The following is a 13,515-nucleotide window of genomic DNA, read 5'->3' as shown; positions in this document are numbered from 1 at the left end:
ACAAACAGGGGACTCCTCTAAAAGTTATAATAATTGTAGCCGTTGAATTAAATTTCGACGGCCTAGATCACTTGATCTTGGGCCTTTGATGGGAGAGATCCAGATCAAATCCTCTTCCTATAATCACAAGTGTTATGTATTCATTAGTCAATGCATGTCACTCATTTTCTCACGTGACAAGGAAAGCGCCACAAATTGGAATTTGGATCTTCTCTGGATTTTAGCGTTCGGAGCTTAAGGACCAAGAAATTTGGGGCCCTTGGTTTGTGTGAAAGAGAAATCGAAGCTCTTGGTTTGTGTGAGATGGGTTAGCAAAATGAGTTATTGGAGATCGTTGGATTCAATTTGACTTGTCCAGATTGCTTGATTCTTGAGCTTCAGACAATGAGATTCGGAGAGGAAAATTGTTTCTATATTTTTTCTTGCGCCAATTGGATTGTCCCACAGCTTTTTCTTTGATTACCAAGTTCTAACCACAACTTTAATTTTGCAAAATTGGGTGGTTAACGTATGTAGAAATGAGTTCATGTGACAATTTGTTAGATATACACACCATAAAAATAAAATACGACTACTAGTAGATAAGCATGGTGTTGTCTCCTTTCGTCCCTTTTTTTTTTTTTTTTTTTTTGTCTTGGTAACAAAAACAAAACAAGATGATACCCACTACCCACCACAGGTCCCAAATAGCAATTTCCGAGCTCAATTGTGTATTTACCAAGTGGGTCTCAATTTTTACCTTATTGTACAAAAGCTTGAAAATATGTATAACTTTGGTAATTGGTACCCACTTCCTCTTCTAGAACATGGCCTTCATTAAATGTGGATTGTCAATCAAGGAACCCACATCACATTGATGGTCCTACACTTGATTTTAAAGCTAATTTTGGGATTACTTAAACAAACAAACACAAAAGATAGACTTAAGGTGAAGAGAGTGCCAATGAGAGCAAAGGCATATTTGTTAAATTTAGAGATGTCATTGCTACCAAACTACTATGAAGATTTAGTAATTAACTAATTTAAGTTATGGTTACTATAAATAATTTTAATGAAATTTAAGGTGCCTTAACTACAACATATACTTGACATAAGTTTATGTATACCTGCATTTCTAAATGATCGTGTATATCTATACCTACGAAAATTTTCTTAATTACGATATTTGTAATTTCTGCATACTTATGTAGAACTATTTTTAGACGGAAAATACTAGTGTTATGTTGACAAGGTTTATCTCTTTTTTGTTTTGTTTGTGTTGACACGGTTCATCTAAATTAAACAAGTATGCTACGTCTTATGGTTTTGTATATCCATCTATATGGGTTCATCTAAATTAAACAATTATGTTATGTCTCATGGTTTTGTATATCCATCTATATGGCTTGAATTCGTAGTAAATTCTATTTCGTTAAGAACAGTTGAATCAGTTTTATCATATTTCATATACGTATGGTGCAATAAAAAAAATGTCCAACTCCAAGTTATTAAAGAAAATGACTATATTTTTTAAAACCTATGCTATCGACTCCTAGGCTAAAAATGGCCAAGGACTTATGGGCTGGTTCGAATTTGGCCCCATTTTTTGAGGTGTGAGCAATCCAGCTCGATTGTAGGGTTATCCTTTATTTGGCCCATTTTAAAATGAATAGAGTTTGGGCCTTCCTTAATAGCCTGGGTCGGTCCATGGTCCAGTCCTAAGAGTTGGACCCAGTTTGGCCCGATGTAACTAATAAATTTGGTGTAGACTATTTATCTATGGATCATGTTAGGGCAACCAAAATTTTTAAACTAAATTATAAACCAAATGATGTGTCACCAATAAGAAACAAACACGTTAATAGATACTTAATTAATAATCCAATCATCTACAACCACATCATTTGGTTTAAAAAATTTGATCTCCCTAACATTACCCTTTATCTATACTAATACAAGTAATTCTTTTTCCCAACAAATTAAATCCTTTAGTCCTAGTTGTAGTTTATAATAATTGAGTAAGAGAATTTTGGTTCAATTCTTAACGGTAACAAAATAATTTTTTTAGCTAAGTAAAGGCAGATTATTAGTAGCATGAAATAAACCTCAACATTGTTTTTTTTTTTCTTCAAGGAAATTATTATTAATTTTTTTAGCAAACAATATTAGCTACACTAAGGGAGTGGGGAGTGCCGAAGTGGGCTAAGCCTCACAATAGGCTAGTAATAATGTGGCTCTAATTCGTCATTGGCGAACCTAAGACCTCTCACTTACAAGTGAGGAGGAATACCACTAGCAAAAAAACAGATTTACAAACGAAAGCCCCAGAAACAAATAAACATAAACAAGCAAAAAAGGGGCCAACTAAACAAACTAGAAAGACCCTAACTAGACAACTAAGGCCCAAAAACAGAAGAAAAAAAAAAGATTATCGAGAATCCATTGCTATCGCCTCCATCGGAAAAGTGCATCTCGGCCTGCACAAATCTACGCCCACCACTGAACATTGTCTTGCCAATCTCATCTTCCAACCTCGATATGCTCTCCGAGTATAGCCACAAAGTAAAGATAACCAACAATTGAAAGAAATCAGTTGGCTACTAAAAAAAAGGAGAAAAGGGCCAATCAGCTGGCCCAACCTAGCCAGCCCCGGATCGGGCCAAATGTTTGAAACCAACAGCTACTTGCTGATGTCAGTTAGCCGTTATATTTGAATTTTTTTATTCCTATAACTACCTAAGCCATTAAACAACATTAAATAACATTAAGTAACATTAAACAATATTAAACAACATTAAATAACATTAACGTAAAATTATTGAGATTCCGAGACATAAAATTATTGACAATCCATAACGTAAAATTATTAAGGTAGTTGAATTTAAGTAATCATATTAATTCAATTAAGATAATAAATTATGTTTGGCCCTATGGCCTTTTGGCCCCCTCGGTTGGAGATGATTTTTTATCACAGGACTATGTTTGGCCTATGGTCTTGTGGCCCCTTAGTTGGAGATGGTAAGAAAAATGACCTGACATTGTTTATTAAAATATTAATTTCTTATAGGGCTATAGGGCCAAAGAGAGCCCTCTGGCCCTCCTTCGATTGGAGATGGCCTTAGATGAAGGAGGAAAAAGGATGCCAGTAAGGTAAGAAGAGACCCTTGAACTATAAACACCTCACTTTTTAAATTTTGAATTTATTAGTGCAATTATGTAACGGTGTGAGTGGGTGGTGTCGACTGTTGAGACTCTTGGCAAACGGATAACACTAGGGATACAAAATTTTTAAACCAAATTTGCAAACCAAATGATATGTCACCAATAGAAAATAAGTACGTTAATTGATACTGAAAATAATAATCCAATCATAAACAACCACATTAGTTGGTTTACATAATTTGGTTTAAAATTTTGGTCTCCCTAGCATTACCCTTAAAAAAGGGGGTGTGCTATCCAACACTTTTTTTTACTTCTCACACACCTTTTGTTAATTTCTATCTTTTGATATTTTCCAATCCATCCGATCCAACGACTGAAAATTAAAAAGGTGTGTGAAATGTAAAAAAGATGTATGGATAGCAGACCCCTAAAAAAAGGGTGTAGTTAAGTTAGGATTTAGATGTTGTAAACAGATCAAGGATGTGAGATTCATCATCAATTGTACATGTTTTCACATTCAAGTTGTGTACATAGCCGGATTGATATAATTGTGTTTTAGTGATCAATTTAATTAGTCCCAACTGACGTTATATACCCAAATTATTAGTGTTTCTCCGCTGCTAATATTAGATTTATTTATGTATGTTAAATGCATGTGATGACACAGTATTATATGATAAAGATATATCATATAAAAGATCATGACATGAAGATAAATGAATTCCTTGAATTTTTAAAATTTGACCTTGAGTTTCATTTTTTGATTTTCAGTTTTCATTTTTTTTTAAACCTAAAGCTGAAAATATTTACTAAACAAGATTTTAGTTTTTTTTTTTTAAAAAAAAAGAAAAAACTGAAAAGGAAATGATTATCAAACGGTCCCTAAGTTTTCAGTCTTTAATTTTTAAAAATGTTCTTTAAATTGTACCACCATTTGCAAAGATGATCAAACATAAGCGAACAAAGCCTCCTAATACACAATCTTACATTGTACCTTACATTTTATCAAATCGAACTGTCTTATTTAAAAATAAAAATAAAAACTGAAAAATAAAAAGGGTTTTAAATGTACCTTAAACAATAGCCACTTGAAATACATGATCTTCAATTGTAAATTGTATCTTAACGATCGAAATCATCTTATAAAAGGTTTGTTTATTTCCACACACACATTCCTTCAGTGACGAGTAACGATCGAAATCATCTTATAATTGATTTGAAACCATACCATCTTGTGATCTCTATTTCATAAAAACTTACATGCACGAAACATGCCCATCATCAAAATGGTGCTTCGATCCAATAACAATATCATATTGATAACTTATTTCAAGTTGATTACTCTCTTATTTAATACATCATGTTCCCCTATCGCCTCGCCATGAAATCATAAATGCCTCGCACAATCAGTCAAATTAGTTTGGGTAAATTACACAAAACTACCTTAATTATGGGTCGAACTACAATCTCATCCCTCATGTTTAAAACATGACAATGTCATACCTCAACTTATGATTTCGTTGCAATGTCATACATTTATTAATTTTTCTGTTAAATGCTAACGTAACATGAGTAGAATAAAAAATTAATTAATTAATAATAAATTATTTGTTATTTATTTAACAATTAGAAAATAATTAAGACAAATAAACCTTTCTCTACCTTTTTTTTTCCCCAGAAACCATGCTTTCTCCTCAGCTCCCCTTCGTCCTCCTCCGCCCCCTTCTTCCTCCTTCGTCCCCTTCATCCTCCTCTTTAAACACAGGTTTCTGATCTTTTCTAGTCCGCTTCAACTGACCCAGAGAACGGCCATCTTTTCCCTCAAACTCTCCCTTTCTCTCCCAATGCTCACCATCTTTTCTTCTCCGTGTTCACAAAGACGCTGAGTCCCAGACAAATGCCATCACTAGACCACCACCACAACCATGTCACTCTCTCTTATTTTCTCCCTCAACGCTCAACTCCCCAGTTTCTCTAACCTCTCATCTTCTTTGTACAACAACATAGATGGACTAAACCCTAAACCACCTCGTAGTTTTCAGATGAAAATCCGTCAATTCCTGGTCAGATTGGACGAGACTTGGACCACGGATCACTTCCCCTTCATCCTGAGGTTCGGATTTGAGCATGGGAGACTTGAATTTGCCTCAATTTTGAAAGAAACCAAAAGCCCAATTTCGGGCTGACAACCTTAGGCCGTTCTCAGGCCATTATCCGGCCACGACTTGGTGTAAAAAGGGTATATTTCTACTCTTTGATCTGTGATCTTCATTTTGAGATAAATTTCATGTGTTTTGGTAGAGATTTTAGGGTGAACGGAGCAGAAATGCCGGTGCCCCTTTTTTGGGGCGTGTTGGGAGAGAAGGGAGAGTTTGAAGGAGAGAGAGAGACTGGGATGAGGAGCCCAAAAATTATTTGTTTATAATGAATATTAATTGTTAAATAAATAAAAAATAATTAATTATTAATTAATTAATTTTTTATTTTAATTAGTAAAATAGTGTATTTAACAGAAAAATTAACAAAAAAGTTAACGGAGGTATGATATTACAACGAAATCATAAGTTGAGGTATAACATTGTCATGTTTTAAACATGAAATATGAGATTGTAGTTCGACCTATAGTTAAGGTACTTTTGTGTAATTTACCAAATAAATTTTTAAATCTGTTGTTATTTATCATGTAGCGCGGTCGGATGACCAGGGCGGTTTCTCTGCAGAATTAAAATATATAAATCTCCGCAGGCCCGCAGCTGAAAAACCAAAACAATTTGCCAACACCACCACCACCAGTAGTCAGTCCACCGCATCAGTATACACCCCAAACCATCATCCATGGCCTCGATTTTCGTTCCACAACCTCCGCTCCTCCATCTCTCCACGCCTTCGGCTTCTGCTCCGGCCGATCGGACGCCGTGCTTGCCGCTGGTAACCCGTCCCGGTCAGAGGCTCTTCCTGGTATCCATCGCCACTTTGGGGGTTCGGAGGTCCTTCAATGTCGCATCCTCCGCCACCTTCGTGCCTAATTCCGTACCGGTATCTTCTTCGTTCCCGTTATGCAATTCGAATTTTTATCTGATTAGTTTGATCAGAATTTGTAATATATTAGGGTGATTGATTCCTATGTAGTTATGAACAGAAGGATGAAATTTTTGGAAATGTGATTGCTGTCAAGCTTGCGCACCTGTTCATCTAATTAATTTGATCAGAATTTGTTTACTGCATTGGTATGTCTGATTAGAACTGGATAATTTATGATCGAATTGCCGCTCTTTTGCTTGATATTGTTGTGCAGGAGAAAAATGGAGTTCTTACTGTTGGCGATTTTATGACGAGAAGAGAGGATTTGCACGTGGTGAAGCCTACAACGACTGTCGACGAAGGTATTTGTTGTATTTGCATGAGATGACGCTTCGTCGCGTGTAATACTTGTTTTTATAGGTTTTTCATTTCTTCTGATCGATCTGTGCCTACAGCTATAGAGCTTCTTGTCGAAAACAGAATCACTGGTTTTCCGGTGATCGACGATGACTGGACACTGGTAGGTGCTCACTTATATATCATTGAGCTTCTTTGTCAGATTTATAAATGATTGTCTAATTAAACTAACTTCAAGTTTCCATGTATTTATTTAAATTCCAGAACCAGACTTACCAATGATTTCCAATTTATGACGTTTGAAATTCATGTGGCCAAATCTTGTCTGACTTAAAACAAGCGTTACCCCAAATGATCTGATGTGAGCTTAGTGTAGTTACATTGTGCAACTGATGTATAATGGAACTCTGTTGACGCAGGTCGGTCTTGTCTCAGATTATGACTTGTTAGCACTGGACACTATTTCAGGTAACTAAATATGTTCGTTGATCTTCATTTTTGTTTCTTTATGGAATTAAGCTGTATAATTCATTTTTTTCTTAAAGATTTCACGGCCTTCTTTTCTCTCAATTTCACATTCATTTGATTCATTACCGTACTTGATAGTGCTAGGCCACCCCTTGAAAAAGGGTAATCTGAATCTTGTGAACTAAGTTTGTTTGACAAATTTATTTGCTTAGCAGAGAAGTATTGTTTTGGCTGGTACGCATTGTAAGTATAGATTAGCTTTTTGAGGAAATTGAAGTATAAGTTATTTATTTGTTTTTCAACATTGAAGCTAATTAAAATATGATGAGATTTTCTTCCATAAAAGGGAGCAAAGGCAGAGATGATGATGTTGAGGGGGATGAGTGGTATAAAGATACTGAGTGTAGAATAGAAAACGAAAATTCATGTGACGAGTCCCAACAAGTATGCGATTAGGATCCATGTAACCAAACTCAAAAGGTTGGGATTATGGTTAAGTTTAATATACAGAAATGTAAATGCGAATCATGCTGTACTGGCTTTGGCAAGTAAAGAATTAATTTTAACTTTTGTTGAGGAAAAAAGGGGTTTTAAAGGGGGTGAATCAATATTGTGTGAATAAAAAATGGAATCTTGGGCATGAATCTTGTATTAGTACAAATCTCTTGGAAGAGGGTCAAAATGTTAAATTTACCTGTATAATTTGTATTTCAAATTTACTCGAGATGCAAAGGTTTGTCTAATTTCTTTTACATCCTATTTGGAACTTCATCAGAATAAGGAATTCTCTGCTTCAGTTCAGCTTCATGTGAGTTCTATATTAAGCATTACTATCTGGAACCGCCTTTGCCCTAAGAATTCAATTTATTTGTTAGGGAAAGATTTGGATGTTCATACAGATACCAGTCCAACCAAATTAGATTTGATTTGTCAAGGATTCAATTTAATTTTCTCTCATACTTTCTCTCATTCCAAAGGTGGCCCTGCATTCCCTCTTGTTTCTGCACTTTTATCTTCATTCTCCACAGAGCTCTCTAGGTTCTTCAATAATCTATTGGTTTTCATTTTTCTCATTGAAATCGAATGAATTTTGCTTGCATTATTGCGTCTACATGATGTCAAAGACGTAAGAATATATGGCTAGTTATGTTGGGGTGTTGTTTGATGAAAAAATTGAACAGAATTATTTGGTTTTGCTTAATATCTGTTGGTGTTTGGAAATTTAAATTAAAAGTTCCAGTCTGTGATACTGTTGCGTGCTACAACAGCTCTAGTGGGCAACTGTTATGTAGTTCGAGAGGTGTAATATTGGGACCATATTCATTTGTTTCCTCTGTTTTAAACAATAGTGAAATCAACTTAATTATTCAATTTAGTTTCAAACAGATGATATGAAGTGAAAATCAATTATACTCAAGTTTATTTGATTGACCTCAATTCAGTTGTAGATAGAATTGCTCACAAACGATGTGTTAGGTTGTGGATTAACTTCTTCTATGTCCAATGATCGGGTTGGTCATCTCTTACATAGTTGATAATACAAATCATTCGAATATTTCACCTGATAGGTAGCGGAAGAACTGACAACAGCATGTTTCCAGAAGTTGACAGCACTTGGAAAGTATGTGAGATTTTATATATCTTTTACCTTTCTCGATATTTGTCTTATAATTTTATATGAATTTTAGTAGAATTAACATATGATCTCGGTAATGGGAATGAATTTGAGAGGAGCGGTTTAATCGTTTCTCAAACTTGTATATCCCCATAGTGGCAATTGATATATCAAAAGGCATGGTGCTTTTTGCTCTAGAATTTCAAATTGGCGCATTGCAAAGCATCTTTGAAGTCTAACCAGTAGTTTTCCTTTTTCTGCAACAATAATTTGTCTTACAAAAATGCTTATATAACTGCGTTGTGGTTGCAGACTTTTAACGAGGTACAGAAATTGCTCAGTAAAACCAATGGTCAGGTGGTGGGTGATGTGATGACACCAGCCCCAGTTGTCGTTAGTGAAACCACTAATCTTGAGGGTGTTGCTAGGTATGCTTTTCCTGCTCTACTTTTTCCCATTATCGGTGTCTACCGGGAAACAATTAACTTCTGTTATATGATGGCAGAATGTTGCTCGAGACAAAATATCGCAGACTTCCAGTTGTAAATGAAAGCGGCAAGCTGGTAAGAGATGCATTCTTTTTCTCCGTCTTCGTAATGATCTTTCAACATTATCTCTGATATGCCATTGTTTGTTATCTGAAGATTGGAATTATTACAAGAGGAAACATCATAAGAGCTGCCCTTCAAATGAAACATGCTAGTGAATCGAAAACATAACACGCAGACACATTCGGATCAATATCATTTCCAGATGTTTATGGTGGAATCACAGAAGACGTCGGAGGAATTGGTCTGCTTTTTAGGTTCAATTTCGACAAAGGATTTGTATAAATCAGCAATGAAATTGTAATAATAATAAATAACACGGGATCAGAAAGAAAATAACGATGCGTACCTTTTAGTATAGGAGGAATGTGTTGAAGTTGTTAAGATTTCCTAGCCGTTAGGATTAGGTTTCCGAGTTTGTATGATTGTTTTCAGTAGTTGTTAATAATCCCTTTTCTTTAGGGACAAGTTGTTTGGTTTGCTTCTTATTTTAGTCGTGTTCCACGTTATTAGGTGTAATATCCCACATCGTCTAGGGAAGTGGATCATGTAAGCCTTATATGTATATTTCCATCTCTACCTAGCATGAGGCCTTTTGGGAGTTCACTGGCTTCGGGTTCCATTGGAACTTCGAAGTTAAGTGAGTTTGCGCAAGAGTAATTCCATGATGGATGATCCATTGGGAAATTCTCGTCTGAGTTTCCAGAAACAAAATCGTCAGGGCATAGTTGGGGCCTAAAACGGACAATATTGTGCTACGGTGGAGTCAAGCCTGGGATGTGGTGGGGCTCGGGTTGGGATGTGACAATATGGTATCAGAGCTAATCCCTGGTCGGTGATGTGTCGACGAGGACATCGGGTCCCTAAAGGGGATGGATTGTAACATCCCACATCGTCCAAAGGAGTGGATCATGTAAGCCTTATATGTATATTCCCATCTCTACCTAGCACAAGGCTTTTTGGGAGCTCACTGGCTTCGGGTTTCATAGGAACTCCGAAGTTAAGCGAGTTCGCGCAAGAGTAATCCCATGATGAGTGACCTATTGGGAAGTTCTCGTGTGAGTTCTCATAAACAAAACCGTGAGGGCGTGGTTGGGGCCCAAAACGGATAATATCGTGCTACGGTGGAGTTGAGCCCAGGATGTGATGGGGGCTCGGGTTGGGATGTGACATTAGGTTTGTTAAAACGTGGGCTGCTTATTTCTTGCTTTCAGTTTTCTTGTAAGGCTATTTAATGCCATTGTTGCTCTATCAATTGAATAATAGATATTCTCCCAGGTATTGAGTGCACAAACAAACATTTATTTACAAGTTTTCTTGAGTGTTCATCCTCGGGTTCCAACATCTGGTATCAGAGCCCCATCACGGGGCCTGATTGAAGCTAGTTTCATCGTTCAACAACAACGCCATGGCCACTGAAAGTAGCTTTGTGCAACCTGCAATTCTGAGGTTTGATGGACACTATGACCACTGGAGTATGCTCATGGAGATTTCTTGCGCTTCAAAGAATATTGGAGCTTGGTGGAGACTGGGATTCCTGCCGTAGCAGACGAGGAGGATCTCGCTGATGCACAGAAGAAGACCATTGATGATCATGGGCTAAAAGATTTGAAGGCTAATAACTATTTGTTCCAGGCTATTGATCGATCAATTCTGGAGATGATACTAAAGAAAGATACTGTGAAGGACATTTGGGACTCCTTAGGGTGTGTTTGTTGCACCGGACTATCTTGGACTGTATTAGCTTCAGGGACTAAGCTGGATTGGCTTAGAATAGACTAAGCTGGACTAACTTAGTGAAGCGTTTGGTGCAGTGTCGGACTAAAAAGCAGGATAATTAATAAACTATAATATTATATTAATTAATGCATATATAGTAATAATTTATATTATTTAATGTTTATATAATAATATTTTATGTTTTTCATGCATATTTATTCCCCTTTTACTTTACTCCAAAGAGACTACCTTCCAGAACTATCTTTTCTTTTCTTTCCCCTCTGGCTCCGCCCCATTTCTTCTTTCCTCCATATTTTTCCTGCAAAACGCAGGTGTAAAGTTCATTGCAAATCCTTCAAAACAAGCTCATCATCTTCACTCTCTTGCCACTATTAAGCATTTCCACCTTCCTCATCCTTTTTTTCCCAAAAATTTTTCGGATCTCTCTCCTTCCTCTAATACATGCGTTGGCTTCTCCACCTACAAAGTCATCTCATAAATTTCTAGCAATGGGTGGATTTTGAATTTCGGGTTGGATTTTTTTGTTGTTATTTTTTCGCCCTTTTTTTTTTTTTTGGTTGGATTTTGAGGTTTGGGCAGTAGGTGGAACTTTGTTTCAAATTCGAGCGGTGATTAAAGGGTTTTGCAAAGGTACGCTTGCAGACGATGCAACAGGCAAACAGAGCATGTTTCAAGACGGGATTAGCAATCCCATACATATTGGGGGTCCTCACTAAGACTACCTAGTGAAGGACTTAGTCGATGCGAGTCTGACCTGGTCTCATTAATGTTAATCCTTGTTCGCATCAAACACTGGTTAGCAATCCCAGTTAAGCCAGTCCAATCTAAGGAAGTTTAGTAAGGGTAAACAAACGCCCCCTTAAGGTAGAAGTACCAAGGTACAACACGAGTCAAGCATGCACAACTACAAGCTCTTCGAAAGAGTTTGAAGTTCTGCACGTGAAGGAAAGAGAATCAGTGAATGAGTACTTCGCACGGACTCTCACCATAGCTAACAAGATGATGATTCATGGGGAAAAGATGGGATCTGTGGTGGTCATCGAAAATATTATGAGATCAATGACTCCTAAATATGACTATGTGGTGTGCTCTATTGAAGAGTTTAATGATCTCGACATCTTGTCCATCGATGAACTCCAAAGTAGCTTGTTAATGCACGAGCAGAGAATAAACAGGCACACAGTGGATGAACAAGTTCTGAAGGTGACTCATGAAATCCAGCGAGGTGGGAGAGGTAGACGCAGCGGTTTCAAAGAAGATGACGAGAGATGGGTAGGAATAGACCTGACAAGTCTACCCTTGAATGTTACAATTGTCATGAACTTATGAATTTCCAGTGGGAATGCCCTAAGAAAGGGAATGATTCAAAAGGTTTCTACGTAGAGACAAGTGAAGAAATGTTGTTGATGGCTTATATGGATATCGAGGAAGCTGATAGAGAGGAATTATGGTTCATGAATTCGAGATGCAGGAACCATATGTGTGGCAAGAAGGTGATATTCACATACCTTGATGAAACCTTTAGGAAATCTGTGAAGTTAGGGAACAATTCAAGCTTGGCTGTGTTAGGGAAGGGAAATGTTCATATAGAAGTTAATGGGATCATGCAGGTCATCACTGGGGTATTTTATTTGCCGGATTTAAAGAACAACTTACTTAGCATTAGGCAGCTGTAAGAGAAGGGTCTTGCCATTTTTATAAAAGGTGGCAAGTGCAAGATTTATCAGCCTGAGAGATGACTGATTTGGGAAACATCAATGGCAATGAATAGAATGTTCATCTTGCTTGCTCGCACACAACCACAAGAACAGAAGTGTTTCAACACTGATGCAGAAAATCAACCCCAATTGTGGCATTGTAGATATGGACATCTGAGTTGGAGCGGCCTAAAAATTCTTCAACAAAAGAATATGGTGAAGGGTTTACCAAAGTTTAAGGCTCACACGAAGGTTTGTGAAAAGGTTTGGTAGGGAAGCAGCAGAGAGATCTATTCTCGAAGAAGAGTACATAGAGGGCATCTCAGACTTTTCAACTTGTGCATGCTGACATATATGGGCCCATTAATTTGATCTTCAACAGTAAGAAAATGTATCTCATTACCTTAATTGATGATTACACTAGAAAGACGTGGGTATATTTCTTGGTTGACAAACTAGAAGCTTTTAGTACTTTCAAAAGCTTCAAGGTTAGGGTTGAAAAAGAAACACGTTCAAGCATAAGGAGTCTACATACAGATCGTGGGGATGAATTCACATCACTTGAGTTCACAAATTTTTGCAACATGCATGGAATTCAAAGGTAGTTGATTGCTACCTATACTTCCCAACAGAATGGTGTCAAGGAGAGAAAAAATCGAACCATTATGAATATGGTTCAAAGCATGCTTTCAGAGAAAAAAAAATTCAAGAGCTTTATGGCCAGAAGCAGTCGATTGGACCATCCATGTACTCAACAGAAGTCCAACACTAATAGTGAGAAACATGACGCTAGAAGAAGCTTGGAGTGATTCCAAACCATCAGTAAAACACTTCAAGGTTTTTGGGTGTCTATCACATGTACATGTTCCTGACAGTAAGAGGATTAGACTTGATGACAAGAGTATGAAATGCATTTTACTTGGAGTCA

At 36.8% G+C, this 13,515-nt stretch overlaps 2 protein-coding genes across 2 annotated transcripts; both read left to right on the top strand.

Moving 5' to 3' along the window:
• Positions 1–4,827: 4,827 nt before the first annotated feature.
• LOC103957022 (CBS domain-containing protein CBSX1, chloroplastic) lies at positions 4,828–9,625 on the top strand. The gene is made up of 9 exons (XM_009369087.3): positions 4,828–5,380; positions 5,829–6,177; positions 6,437–6,524; positions 6,618–6,682; positions 6,939–6,987; positions 8,556–8,608; positions 8,915–9,030; positions 9,108–9,165; positions 9,247–9,625. The coding sequence occupies exons 2-9, from the start codon at positions 5,977–5,979 to the stop codon at positions 9,319–9,321; spliced, it is 705 nt and encodes a 234-aa protein (XP_009367362.1). The 5' UTR covers positions 4,828–5,380; positions 5,829–5,976; the 3' UTR covers positions 9,322–9,625.
• A 2,285-nt stretch (positions 9,626–11,910) lies between these two features.
• LOC103957720 lies at positions 11,911–12,566 on the top strand. Its single transcript, XM_009369922.2, has 2 exons — positions 11,911–12,162; positions 12,228–12,566. Exons 1-2 carry the CDS (start codon positions 11,911–11,913, stop codon positions 12,564–12,566), a joined length of 591 nt encoding a protein of 196 aa, XP_009368197.2.
• Positions 12,567–13,515: the final 949 nt, after the last annotated feature.

This window comes from the organism of the source record quoted next, unplaced genomic scaffold, assembly GCF_019419815.1.
Source record: "Pyrus x bretschneideri cultivar Hongxiangsu unplaced genomic scaffold, Pyrus_bretschneideri_v1 Contig8, whole genome shotgun sequence".
Lineage (NCBI taxonomy): Eukaryota > Viridiplantae > Streptophyta > Magnoliopsida > Rosales > Rosaceae > Pyrus > Pyrus x bretschneideri.
This window is presented reverse-complemented; position numbering and strand designations above follow the sequence as displayed.

Excerpts from the sequence above, each read along its gene's own strand:
- LOC103957022 (XM_009369087.3), top strand. The coding sequence starts at position 5,977 with ATGGCCTCGATTTTCGTTCCACAACCTCCGCTCCTCCATCTCTCCACG. Across the intron at positions 6,988-8,555 it reads AGCACTGGACACTATTTCAG|GTAGCGGAAGAACTGACAAC; the intron begins GTAACTAAATAT and ends TTCACCTGATAG. Across the intron at positions 9,031-9,107 it reads AATCTTGAGGGTGTTGCTAG|AATGTTGCTCGAGACAAAAT; the intron begins GTATGCTTTTCC and ends ATATGATGGCAG.
- LOC103957720 (XM_009369922.2), top strand. The coding sequence starts at position 11,911 with ATGGGATCTGTGGTGGTCATCGAAAATATTATGAGATCAATGACTCCT. Across the intron at positions 12,163-12,227 it reads AAGAAGATGACGAGAGATGG|TGGGAATGCCCTAAGAAAGG; the intron begins GTAGGAATAGAC and ends ATGAATTTCCAG.